The 20393-nt window shown below is 44.2% G+C and overlaps 1 protein-coding gene across 2 annotated transcripts in view; it reads left to right on the top strand.

Moving 5' to 3' along the window:
* The window catches only part of SPEG (striated muscle enriched protein kinase), a 187105-nt gene that overhangs the window by 22898 nt on the left and 143814 nt on the right, over positions 1-20393 (top strand). For both annotated transcript variants that reach the window (XM_083153761.1, XM_083153760.1), the window contains exons 2-4: positions 6476-6518; positions 13248-13277; positions 17521-17610. In XM_083153761.1, the coding sequence (XP_083009887.1) occupies positions 6476-6518; positions 13248-13277; positions 17521-17610 (163 nt within the window). The remainder of the gene's footprint in view (positions 1-6475; positions 6519-13247; positions 13278-17520; positions 17611-20393) is intronic.

Raw genomic sequence — 20393 nt, 5'->3', positions numbered from 1 at the left:
AAAATAATATTCTCACGTCTATGGCTAATTCTGTTCCTGTGAGTTTACATTAGTGCATAGCATGCATATTTTCATACATAATGAAAATGTTACAATGTGGTTTGCGAATAATAATTGCTGCAGTTCTGTATGCCATGCCCTAATAATTCCCATGTGAGAATCTATATTTGTCATCATTGTGCATAACAGGGGCCAATCAAAAGTTTGCAACAGGAGGGGGCCCTTGTGCAGTCTCAGGGGCAGAATTAATGAGTGATACTCGTGTTATTCATTGTTATGTACTGTATGTTAAATGGGGTTCCAACTAATCAGCTTTTAAGGCCGTATACATCAGAGAGATGTGTTTCCAGCCAATATGCCATCCGACAAGCCAAAAGGTACTTGTGTATTATCATTGCGCCCATCGCATAACATCGCATACCAGTAAATAAGGTATGCGATGGTATGCAATGCGATATTCGCGTTAAATGACCCGGAATGTACAATTAAATATCAAATAGCATTGCATGCCAGCAAATGCCATGCGATGCGATGCAATTTTGAATTGTACAAGCACCCTGATGGGTGCTTGCAATGTTAAATGCACCCCCATTGTCAACGTGACCACCACTATCAATGCCAACCCGAAGCGTGGCGAGCGCAGCGAGCCCGTGAGGGGCGGCGGTATGCTTCCTCCGACCTTTTCATACCCCCACTATCCACGTCGACGTGGAGTTGATTTTAGATAGTGTGGCGAGCGCAGCGAGCCACCGAGCCCGAAGCATGACGAGCGGACGCGGATTACTTTACATGTATTCCGCTTCTCCAGAAAAATGGCACCTACCGTATTTTTCTGGAGATTTCTGTGCCCCTAGCTGAAAGGTAAGTATAGGCTATGGGTAAATGGTCTACCAGCAGGGTCTGTTTTTGAGCAAAAGAGAAAAAAAGCATACCAGATTTATTTAGAAGGAAGTATTATCTTTTCATTTATAACACTGTGGTGTCCTTACAGGGTGAGCGCTAAGTTGGGGGGTGCTCTATACCTCTTTTGTTTGTATTTAAATTTTGAAAGTCTTAGATGTTAGACTTATTTAGTACACCCGGAGCTGCTACCCTTGAAGCACCTGAGATAAACCCAACCTTTGAATAATATGGGTAAATGGTGTTGGCCCTTCTGGACCCCAGGGCCTATGTGCACAGAACACTCTGCACCCATTATTGATATGGCCTTGCCAGCACTATGGAAATAAATGTTAATAATAATATTTAGAGCAGCACCACCACAAGGCTGAGCACCTTATAGCCAGACAGTTTATCCCAGGACAGTACAGCCTGCAGACATAATACTTGTATACAATAGCTTGTGCTGGAACTGTTAGAATACTTAGTGCATCATTTTGTATATACATCTGTACAGCACCTGCCTGGCCTCTAACCTACTATTTTATTTATAAGCAGCACAATGCGGATACATGTGTAATATGTGCTGCACAACTAGAGAGCATCTCTCAGCTATAGGAAGTTGTGCTGTGTCTTCCTGTGCAGTGATGCACTGCAGGCTACTCATAAAATATTCAATGCTCTAATATGTCCAAAGCCTTTACTAGTCCTGCCCGCAGTATAAGTGCACAGAAGAAACTGTGATCTTTTGGTAGATGCTAGAACATGTTCTTATGCGAGGAAGAGAGAGGCACGTGTCCGTTTTAGCTGTTTTCGACTTAAAATGTGATTGTGTGATTTATGGCTAGTAATGATCTAAAAACAGATTACATATAACTCCCAACTATCCCGTTTTTCGTGGGACCATCCAGGTATTTTTGGGCGGTCCCGCCCTTCCGCCCCGGGCCGTCAGTGTGGTGGTGCAGTTGGAAGGGAGGGAGGGGAAGCTGCTGGAGACCTGCTCACCCTCGGCCAGCTGCTGAGATATGGGCAACTCTTATCACAAGAGCTATACTAATCGCATATGTTAGAGCAGGGGTTCTCAAACTATTTTGCTCGGGGACCCCGTCAGACAATAAAAATTATTACAGGACCCCAGCAAGTTACCACAGAATGGCCATCACATGTGTGGTCATTGAAGTGAAGTGACTGTTATTGCAATAGGGAGGCAGTGGGTAATGAGGGGGTGTAAAAGGGGGAAAGGTGGATGGAAGAGGGAAGCAGAGGGTGTTTATTTAATGAGTTATCCCCTGACCCCCCCTCCACAGACACCTTAATATGATGGTCATCAACATGGAGTCGTGACCCCATGCTGAGGGGGTCGGGACCCACTTTGGGGTCAGGACCCACAGTTTGAGAACTGCTGTGTTAGAGCATATGCAATTAGTATCACTGCAGTAGCTGGGGGAGGGGGTGGTACCTGGCCCTTTGGGAGCAAATGGTCGATTGTCATTTGCTCCCAAACATCAGATTGGACAGCTGGTCTGCCAGATAATTGTATAGTGTATGCTAAGCATAAGCCTTTGAGCTAGCAGACCTAAAGCCATGACAAAAGCATAGATTGTGTATAAAGTGTATGTGATACCGGATGACACAGGATATAGAGCAATTCTCATGATTTTGTCCATTTAGGGACCGTCCAGAAGGAAGACATTTTTGCTATATTTTGAAAAAACATTCCCTTAATTTAACAGAAATACAGTTTCACGTGGTATATCCAAAATGCTTGGGACCAAATCTAAATCCAGACAATTTATGTTTTCCAAATCACCTGTAGACCAATGCCAGATTAAGGTCTAAATGGGCCTGGAGCTGAAAATGATCAAGGGCCTATTATGCGCAATAATAGGGGTTGTGGCCAGCACCTATAATGTGGGGGGCGTGACCAGTGTTCTGGTTGGGTCTGCTTATGGGTGTGTCTCTATTTGTGTAAATACTTTCAACTAATTATATATGCCTGGAAAAGGCAGGGGCTGGCCTAGGAAAAATGCAAAGGGTTTAGCATAGGGTGGAAAATGGCAAAGAGGTTGGCATATGCAAGGGACTGGCACAGAAAATAGAAGCTGCAGATATACTTACCTTCCAGCGGCGGCTGCAGACTTTGGGCTGCAGTGCCGACCATGTATCACCAGCACTGAGAGCATTGGACTATATATATGCACACTCCATCCAGCCAAAGAGTGCAATGGCATATATATACACCATATAGACAAGGTAGAGGTGCGGCACTCAGACTATCAAAACATGTCGAATAATGGAGATGACTACTCCATCTGACGATGTTTCAGTTTATTAACAGTTTCAAGTCACTATATATATATATATATATATATATATATATATACACATATACATACATATACACTCGCAATATCTTCCCCGGTGCGCCGTTGTCCCAAATCTGGGTTACCTTCTTAGGGGTGAGTCCATTCTATATGGTCGCAGGAAAGTAGGCAGCACACAAAAGGTTCCAAACTTATTAAGAAGAGTGCTGGTGCAGGTTAATGCACAATATACATACTGTATATTACAAATTCCAACACTCACAGGATGCAGGACGCCGATGTCCTAAGATACTTGCGGGGTGAGGTGGCACTCCAGTCATAAAAAAAAATACTGAAAGCCAAGACTTGGTAGACAACATTTCAGCACCTTTTATGTGGTCACCTAAATTTACTACACCATATACTGTACCCTTTATACAAATCATGCAACACAATAGTAACCCCCTTATACTGTACTTGCGTCTTACACATGCCACATGAAATGACCCAAAATTCACACCAACTGAGCCAAAATTCACAATTTCAAATTATGGCACACGAATTGAACTAAAATTCACGTTATGCCACACAGATTAAGGCAAAATACACACTATACCAAACGGATTGAGTAAAAATTCACAATATGCTTCATAAACAGGGGCATTGTGCACCAAAGGTGCGCATTAAGAATTTACACCATAATGACCATTACATGTTAATCCACACACCATAATGCCCATTACATATTATGCCAAACACCATAATGCCTATTAAAAATTATGCTACATAAGTGCTGCTTAACTACATGCTCATTGCCAGGGGTTCCATGCTTATTGCCATGTGGGATTACATGCTCATTGCCAAGGGGAAATACATGCTCGCGGTAAATGGAAGAGACAGCCAGGCAGAGAGCAGGGGGATGCCCGGCTGCATTCAGAGCACTGCAGGTCCCGTTGGAACCGGGTGGGGGTCGGAATAAGCTGGTCCCATGTTATCCTATGGGGAAAACATTCCAGCTTTGCCTGGCGGTATCTCTGGTTCCCAGGGGGCTAGAGATGTTGAGCTGGGCTCGTTGGAAAGCCCTGGCCCTGAGCTACAAACTCATTATCCATGCTGTGGACCGAGTTTGGGAACACCGGTGTAGAAGGAGAGCAGTGCAGGCAGCCGAGTTTGCACCTTGAGGACGGGCTGCATAAATAAGTGTGTAATATTGAGTTGAAAGGAAGGTACAGTATAAGGTATTGCTGTATATTAGAAGTCTGTGATTTACAGATGGCGCCGGGCTCATCTTTCCAGGGGATGGCGATGGCGACGCCATTCGCCATTCCCTGCTCCGGCGCCATCTGTGTGTCGGAAGGGGACGCGCGCGCACGAGGTGTGCGCGCGTCCCCTTCCGACGGTGCTGCCGTCCTCGTCCGACGGGCGCCCGGTGCCCAAACCGGGCGCCCGCACCCCCCCACAGCCGCTTCGGGTCCCCCCAGCCCCCCTCGAGCGGGAGGCGGACAGTATTGCGTCCGCCTCGCCCGCCGGCCGCCCGGATACTGAGACGCACGTGCGTGGGGGACGCACGCGCGTCTCAGTCAGATGGCGCGCCGTGCTGCTGGCGGATCGCCAGCGGCATGCTGCTGGCGATTCGCCAGCAAGCATAAGGCCTGCCCCATCTGTACTGTATAGTAAGTGCAAGATATATTTGGAAAATGTAAGTGTATGATTGAGTTGAAGGTGTGTGACAAAGCGTGCTTAAAAACTAATATACTGTATATAGACATGATCTAATCCAAAGACAAATATATTAGAAAATCCTCTATGTTCATACATCGTTATGTAAACTCATCTCGTTCAGTAATGCAAGAATGTATTGTGCATATGATATTATATACTGTATATATATATATATATATATATATATATATATACATAAATAAATATATAGAAGACAGGGTGGTCTGGCACATCCACAGTCCAAAAGTTCCCCAGCAGAGAGGCGCTCCATCTGCCTGAGACGCTTGTGCGTCTCAGTAATTATTGCGGCAGGGTATGGCAACCCTGCCTGTGTCCGCTTCAGGGAGACGTCTCATGCACAATAAAGGACGCATTTGCCAGTGCCATGTTACATACAGGAAAATATTCTTTTCTAACCCCCACTATCCACGTCAGCCCGAAGCATGGTGAGCGCAGCAAGCCCCACAAGGGTACGCGTTAAGCGTCCTCCTGACCTGTTCATACCCCCACTATCCACGTTGGGGTGTAGTTGAACTTATAAAGTGTGGTGAGCGCAGCGAGCCTCCGAGCCCAAAGCGTGGTGAGCGCAGCGAACACCGCGAGGGGACACGGATTACTCGCGGGGCTCGCTGCGCTTGCCATACTTTATAGAATCAACTCCACGCCGACGTAGATAGTGTGGGTATAAACAGGTCGGGAGGGCGCGTAACGCTTCGGGCTGGCATGGATAGTGGATAGTGGGGTGTTTAAAGAAAACATTCACACCTGGCATATCATACATCTGAAACAGTAATGACGGCATGTGTTAACTGGCAACTGAATTTTCGTGAACAATCAAGAAAAAAGAAAACAATGAACAATGTTCAATAATATCAAATAACAAGAAACTATAAAAACAGTCATTCTTCACTTTCTGCATTCCCTTCAAATGCAGCTGATATTGATGCAGCTTTGTCAGCATTTGTGTCGGACTATTTGTCGGCCGTTGGGACCAGAGTTAGTGCATGTAAAATGCGCAGGAAAGCGTTTTCCAGCTCATATTGGGGGACAACATCAATACAAGGTTACAGTTTCATTTTACAGCATGACGTACTTGCATATTACGGTTTTCTGATGACACTTGTGCAATTACAAGCCTCCCGCTGCACATTCCTTATGGCATTCATGTCCTGCTAAAGATCAGCATATTAACATTCTATTAATGACCAGGCCTGTAACCATCAGCACCCTGGAGACCAATAATGAACCTGCTAGTAATGGAAACACTTACAGAATATGGCTACACCCACCCTTTTATAGGGGGTTATTATTTCTTGTTTCTGCACATTATTGTATAGAGCTTGAAAGAGCTAAGTTATGGTGACAGGGCCAGCGGCCATTGCCATGACGATGGTACTAGAATTCCCCCTGGATTCATTATTAATTGATGCAATATAAATCTCATACCAACTGGATCTTCTACAATAGATTAGATTGAGAAGCGTAGCTGGGATCAATGAAGGGTTGTCCACACAAGCAATGCAGATAGTTATTTGGCCTTTAACTCAATTGCTTCTCTTTCTCCTCTGTAGAAATCAGGACACTCACGGAGGGTCTTTGGACGTTTTACTCATGGTGCGTTGCTTTACCATCATGTACTTTGACACCCATCATTTGTATGGTTTTTTTTTCACATAGTTACATTTCTAAATAGTAAAGTAATAAGATTTTATTAATTTAAAAAAACCCACTAAACTTAATAGTTAGCGATTTATACCAGATAGTAGCTTATAACAGTCACAAATGTACTGTATATGTGATAAAAGTTCCAAGAGCTAAACAAGCCTAACAATATTGGATAAAGGTTTTACTACATCAAATATTATTAGGCACTAGAGCAATTGCAGCAGCATTCACACTATGGGCCGGATTCTCTGAACTTCAAAAGTTATAAAATAGAGAGTGATAAACAGCCAGCCAATCAGCTCCTGCCTGACATTTTTCAAACACAGTCTGTGACATGGCAGGTAGGAGCTGATTGGCTGGCTGTTTATCACTCTCCATTTTATCAATTTTGAAGCTTAGAGAATCTGTCCCTATATGAGAAAGTCAAACATATACCGCTCGAAGGGCCTTTCTGAGCGATATCCTTCACAATCTCGTCTAGTGTGTACACTTAACATCATCAAGGACCTCCTCCCTTGTCTGAAGATTTAACAACCCCCCCCCCCCATCCCTCTGTCCCTATCAGCTTTGATACCCCCTAATTGTACTGTTTTCTGGACTTAGGACCTTATTCTGATTGATGCGCAAGGCTGCGAAAATCCCATTAATGCCACGTCCCATCCCATTCCCGTCCCCTTGTCCCCATCAGCATTGATACCCCCTAAGTGTATTGCCTTCTCGACTTTACACTTAGGACCTTATTCTGATTGAGTAGCAAGGCTGCAAAATCACAGCCTTGCGAGTCCATCAGACACCACCCGCAGCCCGCAGTGCCCCCCCCCCCTGCACACACGTGCCCCCGCACTCCTGCGAATGGATGATTTACATAATCATCCATTCGCAGACGGGGAGAAATCATTCGATGGTCACCGATAGTGTCTCTAAACTGCGTGCGCCCTGTCCGAGGACAGGGCAGACAGATGACATCCGCTGACATCAGCTGCCCGCACCCACGTTTCGGCCTCATTAGCATGAGAACGCCCAGCGATTTCTCATTCCAATCTGCTCGGTATATATATATATATGTGTCTATGTGTAGGCGACTGGTGCTCTCTTAGGGATGTTGTTATTTTATCTTATGCTGGTTATGTCATTGCAGATCTGTCTTGACACATTTCTTGCCCACTTATTCTCACTTTATATTAATTAATGACTAATCTTTCTTTCTATTACTTCCCTGATATCACTTCCTGCAAATCCAGAGTTTATGTCAATATTATTCTGCAATTCCAAGATAAAGAAAAAAATAGGTAATTGTTTAGTTTCACGGCGGCAGCGGCCGCGCGTCTTGAGTCCCCTAGCATGGCTCGATTCGCTCGCCCACGCTGCGGGCTCGGTGGCTCGCTGCGCTCGCCACGCTATCTAAAATTAACTCTGTGCCAACGTGGATATTAGGGGTATGAACTATCTTCATTGGCATAGAGTTCATTTACCTTATTTTTAATAGTTTAGTGAGCACAGCAGCCAGAAGTTCACGGCGGCCATACTGCCGCCGTGAAACTAAACAAGTACCAAAAAATAATATCTATATTTATGGGACAACAGCTTACACATAATATAAGCCCAACATATACATTCTTAAATCAGGTGGGCCTAAAGATCAGGTTGTTTTTTGCGGCATCCCTAGGCCAAAAGTATATTTTAACCTAGATGAGAAGCCTGGGTTATTAGCGGGGCAAGCTGGAGCAACCTATTGTTTGTCCCAGCTCTGTGTGAAAAGGTCAACCTGGGTTTTGCACTCTCTGCAATCAGGGTTATTCCCGCCTCCAACCTGGGTCCACTGCCATAAAATATAACAAAAATAACTGCACTTTCCTTAGCCCTCAACCTTGAAACCATTTCCTGAAAAATATATAATTTGACATTTTCCAAGTATACTTGAAGTATCTATTAAAGATGAGATGTTGCAACTAGGGTGGCCAATCCCGGGATCGGGATAATCCTGGGATTTGGCATCAAAATGGCTGGCATTTCAATCATGGGATTGGAGTTTTCAATCCTGGGAATTCATCATTAGACTGTGCATGCGCAGTCTAATGCCATGTAGCATCTGAGCACCAGCTCAGACGCTGTCCGGCTGCTCCCGACTCGGTATGCGGCTCTGTGCAGTGTGACGGTCAGAGGTCATGCTGCGCCACCGCACCCCAGCTCGCACACCACAGCCTGGAATCCCTGGAAATTTCCGACATAACAGATCCGACTTATTTTAAAGTTGGATCTGTTTTGTTTAAAACTGCTTTCAATGCTGTCGGAAACAGCTGAACTGAATAGGCGACAGACGGAGTAAATACCTGCTGAGATTGAATACCACCCGTTACAGTAACAATAACATGTATTTTAAGATACAAATGCAGTAAATGTATAATTGGTACTGCAGAGCACTGTGGCTCCTTACAGATCAATTATAATAATAATATTGGATCAAAAATCAGAAATTCCTAAAAGTTTAAAGACAAATATCATGTAGAATCTGTCAGATGCTAGTCATTTTAATACACAGAATAATTATAAGCATTGGCAGCTCTATGTTTATATTATTCAGATCTTCTGAACAGCATCCAGACTTCTTGTTTATTAGCAGTTATTTGTAGAACCTACGTATTGCAGAGTACTTTACATAGAATACATTATTATTCAGTCTCTGTGATGGGGCTTACAAGCTATAAAATCTATACAGATTCTATTACAATATATGGTAATCATATTCTGTAATGTAACTCTAACCCCCCTCCCGGCCGCAGCATAACCATAAATCCCCCCCCCCCCTCGCCGGAGGCTAACCCTGACTAGTGGCTATCCATAACCCCAGCTTCTAAGCCGAACCTCCCTGCAGTCTATTCCCAATCCCCTCTTTTAAGTGCCTGCCTGACATTAACCCTCCCTCCCTACAGTATAACAATAACTTTCCATCCCCACAGCCTAAACCTGTCCCTCTCTGAATTCTATTATCATGTAGATTTAAATCTGGTTATTGGCCATGTCCTGGCAATTTTATTGCCAATCGCCAGGACCCGCTATCAGACAGAATAGGCGCGTGCGCACGAGACGTTCACGCCCTGTTCCGTCGGACCCCACAGCTGCTTTTGCCGCCTTCCCGCCGCTCCCCCGTTGGTGCGCGTAGCCCCCCACACCCTCCCTAACCCTTCCCTTCTCCCTGAAGTGGAGACGGGCAGGGATCTACTCCCCGCTGCCAAGAGACGGGGACGAGTGTGCATGTGAGACACTCACGCGTCCCCGTTAGATGGAGCACCTCTCCGCCAGCTCTCGCCTGTGGAGTGGATCGGGCGAGGGCTGGCACTAAATGAGAGGTGCTCCATGTGTAGGGGCCATAGCGATGTGCGGCCCCAGTGATTATTATCCAGCACACTAGATACATATATTTAATCGACGAGGTCGCCTGTGCAGCGCTGTGTGCTGAGCGATCTGAGCAATTATCGCTACATGTGTAGGCCCAGTGTGCCTTTTCTTGCTTAAGATTATGCCTCCCTTTTAAGCACCTGAGTGATATCACTAAGGCCTTTATTCTGATCTGTGCGGAAATTCCCGCATTCTTACGGAGCGGTCCGCACGCCACGGTGTTTTGCCGCATGCGGCCATCGTCCGTAGAAACGCCCACGTGTCCTCCGCATTCGGACGGACTCACTCTTTAAGAACAGGGCGTGTTTACGGACGACATACAAATCATGCGTGTGCGGGCGAAACACTCCGATTCGGCACGGTATTACAGAGTATTACAGAGTATGCTCGGGAATACCGCATCCGAACGGGAGCCAAGCGGTGCTACCGCACGTAAGCGGAGGATTAACGCCAAACAACCCACTATGAAGTATCTTCTGCAAGACATCACATGACCCACTTATTCAATTACCTATCCTCATAAAAAACTGCTTATTTGGAATTGGAATCAATTAGATTCCAATATATCCTTACAAGCATGCCTAACACATGCATAGCACACATTAACCCTTACAGCAATTGAAGCAGCAATGGTTTCAATTAAAGCACTGACAAGCGTCCTATTAGTGAGTAATGAGTAAAGGAGTAGATTGTATTGGGTTCAGGTGTTAATGGTTGTAGTCATTAGGCGTACGTTCGCCTACCGCATGAACGAGTGGTGTCCGCAAAGCAATAGTACACTTGTGGACACCGCACATTTCAGCCCTTTTTGCTCGCGTGCATTCGGAGTGGTTTCCGAATGTACGCCCCCCAACATAAGTGTACTCCCCCCGTGTCCGCCCATGTTTCCGCCCCGTTTTGCCCACTTTGAAACTACGCCCATGTGTCATTCCGCATGACGCCCATAATACGCCCCTATTTCCCGACTGATTGCGGTGGCCAGTTTTGGACGGGCTTTGTCCGAACTGGTACCGAGTCAAGGCGTGGCACATGCGCGTAGCGTTCTCTACGCATGCGCAGACGCCGTAAAGACGCAATCCGTAAGAACGCGGTAAAGTCCGCATCAATCAGAATAAGGGCCTAAATTACTTGAGTATATATATATATATGTATATATATATATATATATATATATATATATATATATTAGGGTTGCCGACCCTCCCAGAATGGCCGGAAAATCGGGTCCCCCTCCCGGCCTCCCGGAAAGGTGGGCAACCCTCCAGGTTTCTGGGGGACCCCCCTGTTTGCGGCTACCTTCCCCACGCCATTTACATAATGGGATATGCCGATCTCCGATGAGGGGGCGGGTCTAAAGTGTCATTTTAGCCCCGCCCCCTCCGTGGTGATTGGCAAACCGGGTAATTTCCATAATGGGGGCAGGGCTTAATGACGTTGCGCTCAAGCCCCGCCACCGACCTTCTGCTGCAAGTCTCCTTTCCTGGCTTCTCCCGGAGAGGAGATTAAATAGTCGGCAACCTTGATTAATTATTGATATATAATTTTTGTGTCATATCTGCTGTACATTTGCAAAAAAAACAAAAAAACATTTATTAATCTTCAATAAAATATGTTTGTAACATATTCAGCCTATCAGCAGCTAGGAGTATCCAGTAAACAAGAACAATTATCCTCAGAAAGCTCAGTCTTGGAACTAAAATCATTGCCAGTGTATTTGTGAATGTTACAAGGTGTGTTTCTATAGAGAAATAATTCCCATTTAGACATAATTTAGTCCGAGAACATCCCTTGGGCCAAACTGCATATTTTTTACACACGCATTAAACCATGACATGAAAATTATGGAAATTAGTTTTGTCTACACTCACTGTCACTCTTAGACGTTGGGTATGGGGACGACTTCTACCAAAATCAAAAACGAATAATTGGCATCCAAAATAAGGGCAGAAATCACCATGGCAACTACTCGCTGACTGAGTACTAGTTGATCTTATCTACAAACTCAGATCAGAAATAGCATTTTTTGGGGATATGTTTTGTTCAAGTAAAATATCCGTATTCTTTAGATTTGGGCTAGACTTTACATATGAAACCAAAAAGTTGAACTTAAAACTCTGATGACATTTTTTATTTTTTTCAACTGAAGGGTTTTTTTTTTAAAGTTTTTTTCAACTGTTAATGAATATGAACAATATTCTGAAGCTGTATGAAAAGTAAAATGCTGCTTTCATGCAGGGTATCATAAGTTATTTTCTGAATATAATCATTGCATTTACGGTACTAAGATGCATAGTTATGGGAATGTTGACCACTAGGTATCCCAAGGGATCCATTTGCTTTAATGGCTTTGTTACATTGAAAACTTTTTGTGAGTAATAGGGAAAAATGTCATGGATGCTTTCATCGCACTATTTACACTAGCACCCAGAGTGCAGGACAAAACGGTCCTTTAATACTCCCTGATACATTAGGCATATTAAGCGACCATTAGAATATCTGAGTTTTTTTTAAATCAGTTAATGTCAAATTATGTAATAATAGAAATTTAATTATTGCCTTAATGTTAAATATAAAAATAGCAATGTCTGCTTTTATATGATACAGTATAGAAAGACAAGCCCCATGGTGGTGCCAGCCCCATGCAGCTGGAGGGTTAGGCACACCCTTGGTGTTGATCTACTGTAGGTCTTTATAACTTGGAATAGTTCATAGATATTCAGTTCCAAATGGAACATTATGCTGCTTTTACTGCATACAAATAACTGTCATCTTGTCTCAAAAGGCAAGCTAACAGAGCCTACTAGCCATTGAGAATATTCATTACAATGCTTATTCTCCTCACTTTAGGCAACTATAATTTATGTTCAGTATAAAAAACCATATTGCAAGACCACCTGAAACAAAACCAAAAAGCCAGAAATAGAGACACAGCTGTACCCTACCACATTGTGACCTGTAACAAGAAAAAAAAAATCCCCCAATATATTACATGGTAAACATAGATTTATTCTTGTGATTTTGGAGACATTTGCAATTGCTGCTGACCTCTAGAGGTCAAAACTCAGAATAGCAGTCCCACGGCATCAAGGAGAAATGAGTATCAATTACAGCTCAGTCATCTCTAAAATGCATGACGTTTGTGGCGTATAGTGACATCTAGTGTTTGCATGCAGCAGTACAGTTTGCATGAGTATGACTGCATGTTGTATAATAATAATCCTTGTGCCGTTACTAACAGTTTGTGATATATCTCTTTCTCTCGCTGCCCCTATGGAAGCGAAGTATTCCGCTCCTGCAGGAAACACAGCTATGGTAAGAAAACTTGCTCAAGTATTATTTTATGTCTCTCATTTCCATGTCGACCTTCTGTATGTTGACCTTTTGCTATTGACCTGATGGTCTGTTAACCTAGACACTGTCAAACCTTTATACAATAACCACAAGAACACTGCTATACAGTATGTCCTCCAGTGCTGTGGTGCCAGCATGCTAAACCTGTAACTCCAAGTACTCTACCTCTAGCCTACTACTGTGTGATTCCACAGACTGTCACTCTGTCTCATCCATGTACTAGTTAGAACATAACAAGGAAAATGTATTATGGTAATATAATAATAATAATAATAATAATTACATTATAGTGGTGGCTGCATTAACAAAAAGTTATAAGTTGCTAGTAAGACCGCTCGGAGTAAAACCTTCGAAAGCTAGTCTGCTACCTTTTGTGTTTGTGCATGTGTGAGAAAGAGATGTTGTTTCATTCTCTGCCAGCAGATGCCAGTGTTTCGGAGACTCACGGACACTAGACATATATGTGTATATAGATGATCATTAATGTCAGTTAATTTGATGCGTGAAAAGAAAAATCTCTTGTTTAGTAAAAATCCATCATTTAAATTTTATGAAAAAAAATAGGTACTCTTTACCTATCACGGCGCCCATCGCGGGCATCGCGGGTACATTTATGTCTGCCCGCGACGCGACCGACGCGATGCCCACGGTTTCCCATTGAAACCCATGTTAAACATGGAAATCGCGTCGCGGCCGGCCATAAATGTGCACACGATGGCCGCGACGCGATGCCCACGATTTGCCATAGGAATTAATGTTAAAAGGCCCGATGGACACGATTTTCATGTTAAATGGCTCAATGGACCCGATTTTAGCATAGGAAACAATGTTAAATGGGCTTTACAGCCCAAATACTTACCCTGAACTCTGAAATGGCCCCCCCAATTTTTTACGCCACCCCACGATCAACGTGAACCCGAAGTGTGGCGAGCGCAGCGAGCCAGCGAGGGGCGGCGGTACGCGTCCTCCGACCTTTTCATACCCCCACTATCCACGTCGGCGTGGAGTTGAGAATAGAATAGTGTGGCGAGCGCAGCGAGCCACCGTGCCCGAAGCGTGGCGAGCGCAGCGAGCCCCGCGAGGGGACGCGGATACCTTCACAGGTAAACGCGTCCCCTCGCGGGCTTCACAGGTGTCCGTGGCGAAGCGGACACCTGTGAAGCCCGCAAGGGGACGCGTCTAGCTGTGAAGGTATCCGCGTCATCTCGCGGGGCTCGCTACGCTCGCCACGCTTCGGGCTCGGTGGCTCGCTGCGCTCGTCACACTATTCTATTCTCAACTCCACGCCGACGTGGATAGTGGGGGTATGAAAAGGTCGGAGGACGCGTACCACCGCCCCTCGCGGGCTCGCTGCGCTCGCCACGCTTCGGGTTCACGTTGATCGTGGGGTGGCGTAAAAAATTGGGGGGGGCCATTTCAGAGTTCAGGGTAAGTATTTGGGCTCTAAGGCCCATTTAACATTGTTTCCTATGCTAAAATCGGGTCCATTGAGCCATTTAACCTGAAAATCGTGTCCATCGGGTCTTTTAACATTAATTCCTATGGCAAATCGTGGGCATCGCGTCGGGGCCATCGTGTGCACATTTATAGCCGGCCGCGACGCGACCGACACGATGTCCATGTTTAACATGGTTTTCAATGGGAAATCGTGGGCATCGCGTCGCGTGCGGGCATCTTTAGCCCGCATACGACGCGACCGACACGATTTTTTACCTCACGATGCCCACGATCAAGATCGTGGGCGCCGTGCTAGGTAAAGAGTACCAAAAAATATATACCAGAAATTGGGGTATCTTTAGTAAATATATTTACTACAAGTCAGTTTCCATCGATTTTTATCATTTTTAAAACCCACCCTTTTCCAATTCCTAAATAATTCAGGTTATTGCCAGGTCCACCCGGGCTGGGTCGTAGTGGAAATGTCTCCCCACAAAATGATTCAGGATGATTTACACAGTTTTCCACTCTGGATCTCGACGGGGTGAACGCGAGTTGAACCCGGGTAATGTAGTGCAGTGGAAACAGACTCTACCTGGTTTAGTCAACTTGGACAACACTGAAACATGGTGAATGGAGCTTATGGGGTATTGGCAGTTGATGTCATCTGTAAGTGCCCACAGAGAGTGAAGAGAGATGCACGAGGACCATTGTAGGACGAGACGTGCAGCATAAATGTTACAGGTCTTTACTCAGCATGAGCTAGACACAAAGTAAAAGTAACAGGAGACAAACAGGAAGTGAGTCCCGTCATCATAACAACATTTCCCAGGATGCACGGCATGCATTTACAACCATCATCAGTTCAACCTGCAGTCTGACCAGCAGCAACTAAAGACATGACAAAAACACAGCCACAGACTGGCCCATACTCTATACTGCAGCTTGTTCGCCTGACCCAGAACCTGTACCACAGCTGGACCTGCATCATTGCTGCAATGTTGTGAACAGTCCCCACCTCTCTTTGTGACCTCATCTCTGTGCGCTTAGAAAAGAAAATGTTTTAATGACATACATACGGTTTACAGGGATAACCCAGATTCAGTGGAAACTGGGCTGACCCAGGGATAACCAGATGCAGTGGAAATGCCATCTGAAGCCAGATCCAACTCGCAGTGGCGTATCTTTAATGGGTGCAGTGTGCGCCCATTTTGCAAAAACTCCATTCGGCAGGAGTGCTGCTGAAATTGCTGGGAAAATGGACCTGGTCTTTGTATGTCTCTCTAATGGTTGACCAAGTTCCTCTGTGGTGGTTGGCTGCATTCCTTAATTGGGAACCCTACCACTGCATTCCTCGGTGGGCTTTTTATGCCACAAAGACATTTTAAAGAAGTGTGCATTTAGAGGGCCCTTTAGTGCTAACACTGCGTTTTGGTATTTTGCATTAAGTATTGTGTTTTGTACTACTGAATATCTGTAAAAAAAATGTTGTTTTATTGTTATTTAGAGATTTTTACATGTTTGTTGTTTCACTTTCAATTTTTGTTAAATGGGTGAAGATGTATACTAAATGGCAGTTAATTAAAACTGGTTCTTGTTAACATTAATATGTATTTATTATAATTAGGATAAACCAATATGTATTGCATGACAGGGAAGCCGGGGAATATTTCATTTTTGTAATGAAGGATTAACTGTTCTGTCTTACATTTCCAAGAGAGATCTTTACTTTAAAATCTTTAGCTGCTCGCTGAGTACTGCCATCATTTGACATATTTCTGACTTGGATCAATAAATAATCTGCCCTGTTGTGGCACTGCATGGGTCAGCAGACATTTTATTCTGCCTTTAAGAGTTGTCAATGCACAAAAAAGACAATCAGAGCAGTTTCCAATACAACGTAGACTAGACAGTGTATACTGCCCATTTATTTTTACAGTCATCAACATAGAAGTCACTGGTTAGCAAAGAGACTGCTCTGCAGAGCAGAACAGTGCATCTCCAGGGCCCACAGTAAAATGTGGGTACAGGCCTGGTGATGTCACTGTCTGGCCCCCTATTCTGCTCTCAAAATAACAGAGCTAAGGGCTCTTTTGACCATGCATAACCCAGAACTTACAGCCAATGTGCATGTGCCAGACTGATGTGGCCCTCTGCTCTGTTTTTTTGTGAGTAAAATGGAGGCCTCAGGCAGGGATCCAAGATATCAGGTAAGGAGTAGGGGTTGGGACCAGGAGAATGACATCTAATTGATGATTCTCTGTTAAGCTGGGCATACACTCTGGGAAGTTGCTCATGATCCTCAAATGAGCCGCCCAGGACCGTTTTGGGAGTCATGATTGGATGCAATATATCATATTGCATGCAATCCCGGCCAATCCAACAGATTGCTTCGGCAGCCGGTGCGACTCGTAGGCTCTGGTGCGATCCACGAACCGGAAAGTGACACAACGTGGTTCATCTTCAGGAGACTTCTTCCAGCATCAGGAGATTTCTTCCTTCTCTTCTGCCATTACCAATATTATTTTTAAATTCCCCAGGTTGGGAACCACTGCCGTATAGGATAGAAAAGTTGATCACACTATGTAGATAATAGGATTAAGCCATGCAATGTAGGACACAGGATTTTGTTGTAATGTATAGGGTAAAAGATTACATGTACAATGTAGTATAGAGGATTTGGATATGCCATATAGGATAGAAAATGCCAGTGTTTTTCCATGTACTATCAGATAGAGGAATTAAATTGCATTTTCTTTTCACACAGACTCTGAGCCAGGGGAGGAGGACACTGGAGGACCTCAACTACAGCGCACAATACGGGCCCCTAACAACACACCACTGGGAACACCCTCAGGTAAGACCATGTGGGGAGATGTATCAAGCTTTTCAAGAGAGAAAAAGTGAAGAAGTTGCCCTAAACTACCAATCAGCTCCTGTCATTTATTTAGTGCAGTCTATGAAAGTACAGAAGTGGACATGATGCTTATGGCAACTACTATCTCCAAGGCTTGATACATCTCCCTTTCTATTTGCTGACTCCACAAGACTCCATTCAGAGTCACATGTCAAATAAACATATCTGTTTTACCCTGATAACTCAGCCATTGCAGAAGATGGGCGTTCAAATGAAGTTATTAATGATTTTCAGAGCACCATTTAAAGTTAATCCGTATTGTGCTGGCTAGAATTAAAATTTAAAATATGCAGATTGCTAGGGGGAAATCCAATTCATGGGCCAAGCAGTCAGTATAATTACTGCAAGTTATCAAAAATATTTCATTTGCAGTCCATGTTGCTCATGGTTTGTCCAGGTGCAAATTAGCATCCTTCAGCTGGACTTGCTGTTAACACATAAGGTGCCCATTCACGTGCCGATTCTGGCGGTGCGATGTGCGCTATGAGGTGCGTGTTCCCATGGCATCCAGTACAAAAAGTATGTGCTGCACATACTTCTTGTACTGTCTTTTTATCGCATCGCATTGCATGCACATGGCATGCACAACGCATGCAATGCGATGCAATGCTATTTTAGCCCAAAACGCACTCCAGAATCGGCACGTGTATGGGCACCTTCAGGCCAGTATTCATTAATACTGGGTACACACCAGAACGATCATGATGGTCGCACGATCTGCTCACGATATGCTTCCGATCCGATTCTGATCTGATCCCGATCTGTACCCAGTTGATGGGGTCGTTTTCAAATCCTACCTGCAGCAGGTAGGATCTGCAAAACAACCAGCGGGGACGCGCATCGGATCTGAATCGGATGTAAAACATGCCAAAACTTGCCCAATTTACATACAATCAGTTGAGATTGTAGTGAAATTGTGGGAATTGAGGCCAAATCCTTCTGGTGTGTACCCTACATTAGCTGCGGTTGACATAATCTAATAGATTTGGTAGGGCCTATCCAATTAGCCCAGTTTTGCTGTACTTATTGGGGATTATGCTTTAAAGTATAATCTGCAATAATCAGCCTGGATCCAATGTCTTATCGCACAATGGGGCTTGTTCAGACCTGATTGCACGACTGTGAATTTGCAGGCCGGGCAATTATTGATAGACTGCATAAGTGTACATATCATAGCGCACATGTACGAGGCCATACTGCATAAAATCCTGCTACTTTTTTGACTACTGGCCATACGCAAGTTGACTGACAGAAAATCAGCATTTGTGGGTGGGGTAACCAGCTGTTTTCTGGGAGTGTCATGGAATACGCAGGCATGCCTAGTTGTTTGAGGAGAGGATGTGTGACATCAGCTCCGGCCTCCGATCCGACTATCACAGCCACTGAATAAGTCCAGGGCTGCGCACAGACTGCACACTCTGGGACAATAATTAGATTGTGAATGGATTTGTAGCTATTCAGCAATCCAGCTAATTTTCGCAGGCAATGCTAAGCAATTTACAGGTTTACATGGGGCAGGATTTCACTCTGGCTGGGTGGCAATTACCTGAATGAAGAACTCTGAAGTGTTGCAGCATTAACTCTGAATAATCCCCAATAATGGGTACATTTTCTAATTACCATTGGTCATAAATAGAGCTACCAGACAGTCTACTCTTCAGGTAGTGTGGGAAAAAAATTAAATATGTGAGTTTCCCATTATATCTGGTGGAGTAGGTAAGCCTGCCTAAATCTTCACTAGTACATTTGGTCTGCAGAATTTGAATGCTCTGCTGTTAAAGCTGCATTGCAGCACACAATACGGTACTTATGTAATATCTGGGCTCCTGTTTTTCTTATGAGACCGCGTCCCCTCGCGGGGCTCGCTGCGCTCGCCACACTATATAAAATCAACTCCATGCGTAGTTGGATAGTAGGGGTATGAAAAAATGGGGTGCATTTAACATGGGAGCCCAGATAATACATAAGTACCTAGTAGATGATACAAGGAGCATGACTCACCCTACACTGGCAATGTGAAGAAATGGCTGGGGACGCAATGACAAAAAATAGGGCGAACAATGTCAGCAAGCTACCCGGAAGGACCCACTTCACTGTGGAATTAGAAGACAGCGAACGGACATGACTGGCCTCTGGGAGACGTCCAATTTTCCTGGTATATGGTAAAGCCAATCCAAGATTTAGAGGTGTCCCAGGTTTTCTAGAATAGAGAAATATGTATTACAGACACCAACTATCACCTTCCTGAGAGCTGATCAGTGCAGTATAAAGGCTCCAGGGTTCATTCATAACCTCAGTTGAATACTGTGTGTGAGGTTGTACTAAATACTTTATCATTGCTATTTAAATATTGAAATAATGATATTCACTACTTTTCACTATATTCTTTTTCGTAAAATTATTGAAAATACTGTATATTATTGTAATACTTGGTACAAATAATGCATCACAAGCTATATTGTATTTTAATGTTGGTAAAACGGTAGGAAGAGTTGATGTAGACCGAATATAGAACCTGCATACTGCAGAGGCAAATGGAAGGAATTTGCAGTATTTCCCATTAATGTAGACTATCTTGTATAACGTACATCCTCCTGACTACTGCTGTCATTTCTGATGCCAGAAAACTGATATACGTTGCTCGCATTAATTGCTTTAATTGTTGTTGATAAATGCCCAAGTCCAAAGACGTTAAGCTTAAATGGTGCATGAAATTTATGAGA

The sequence above is a fragment of the Crinia signifera genome, chromosome 7, assembly GCF_055691185.1.
Source record: "Crinia signifera chromosome 7, ASM5569118v1, whole genome shotgun sequence".
In the NCBI taxonomy this organism is placed as follows: domain Eukaryota; kingdom Metazoa; phylum Chordata; class Amphibia; order Anura; family Myobatrachidae; genus Crinia; species Crinia signifera.
This window is presented reverse-complemented; position numbering and strand designations above follow the sequence as displayed.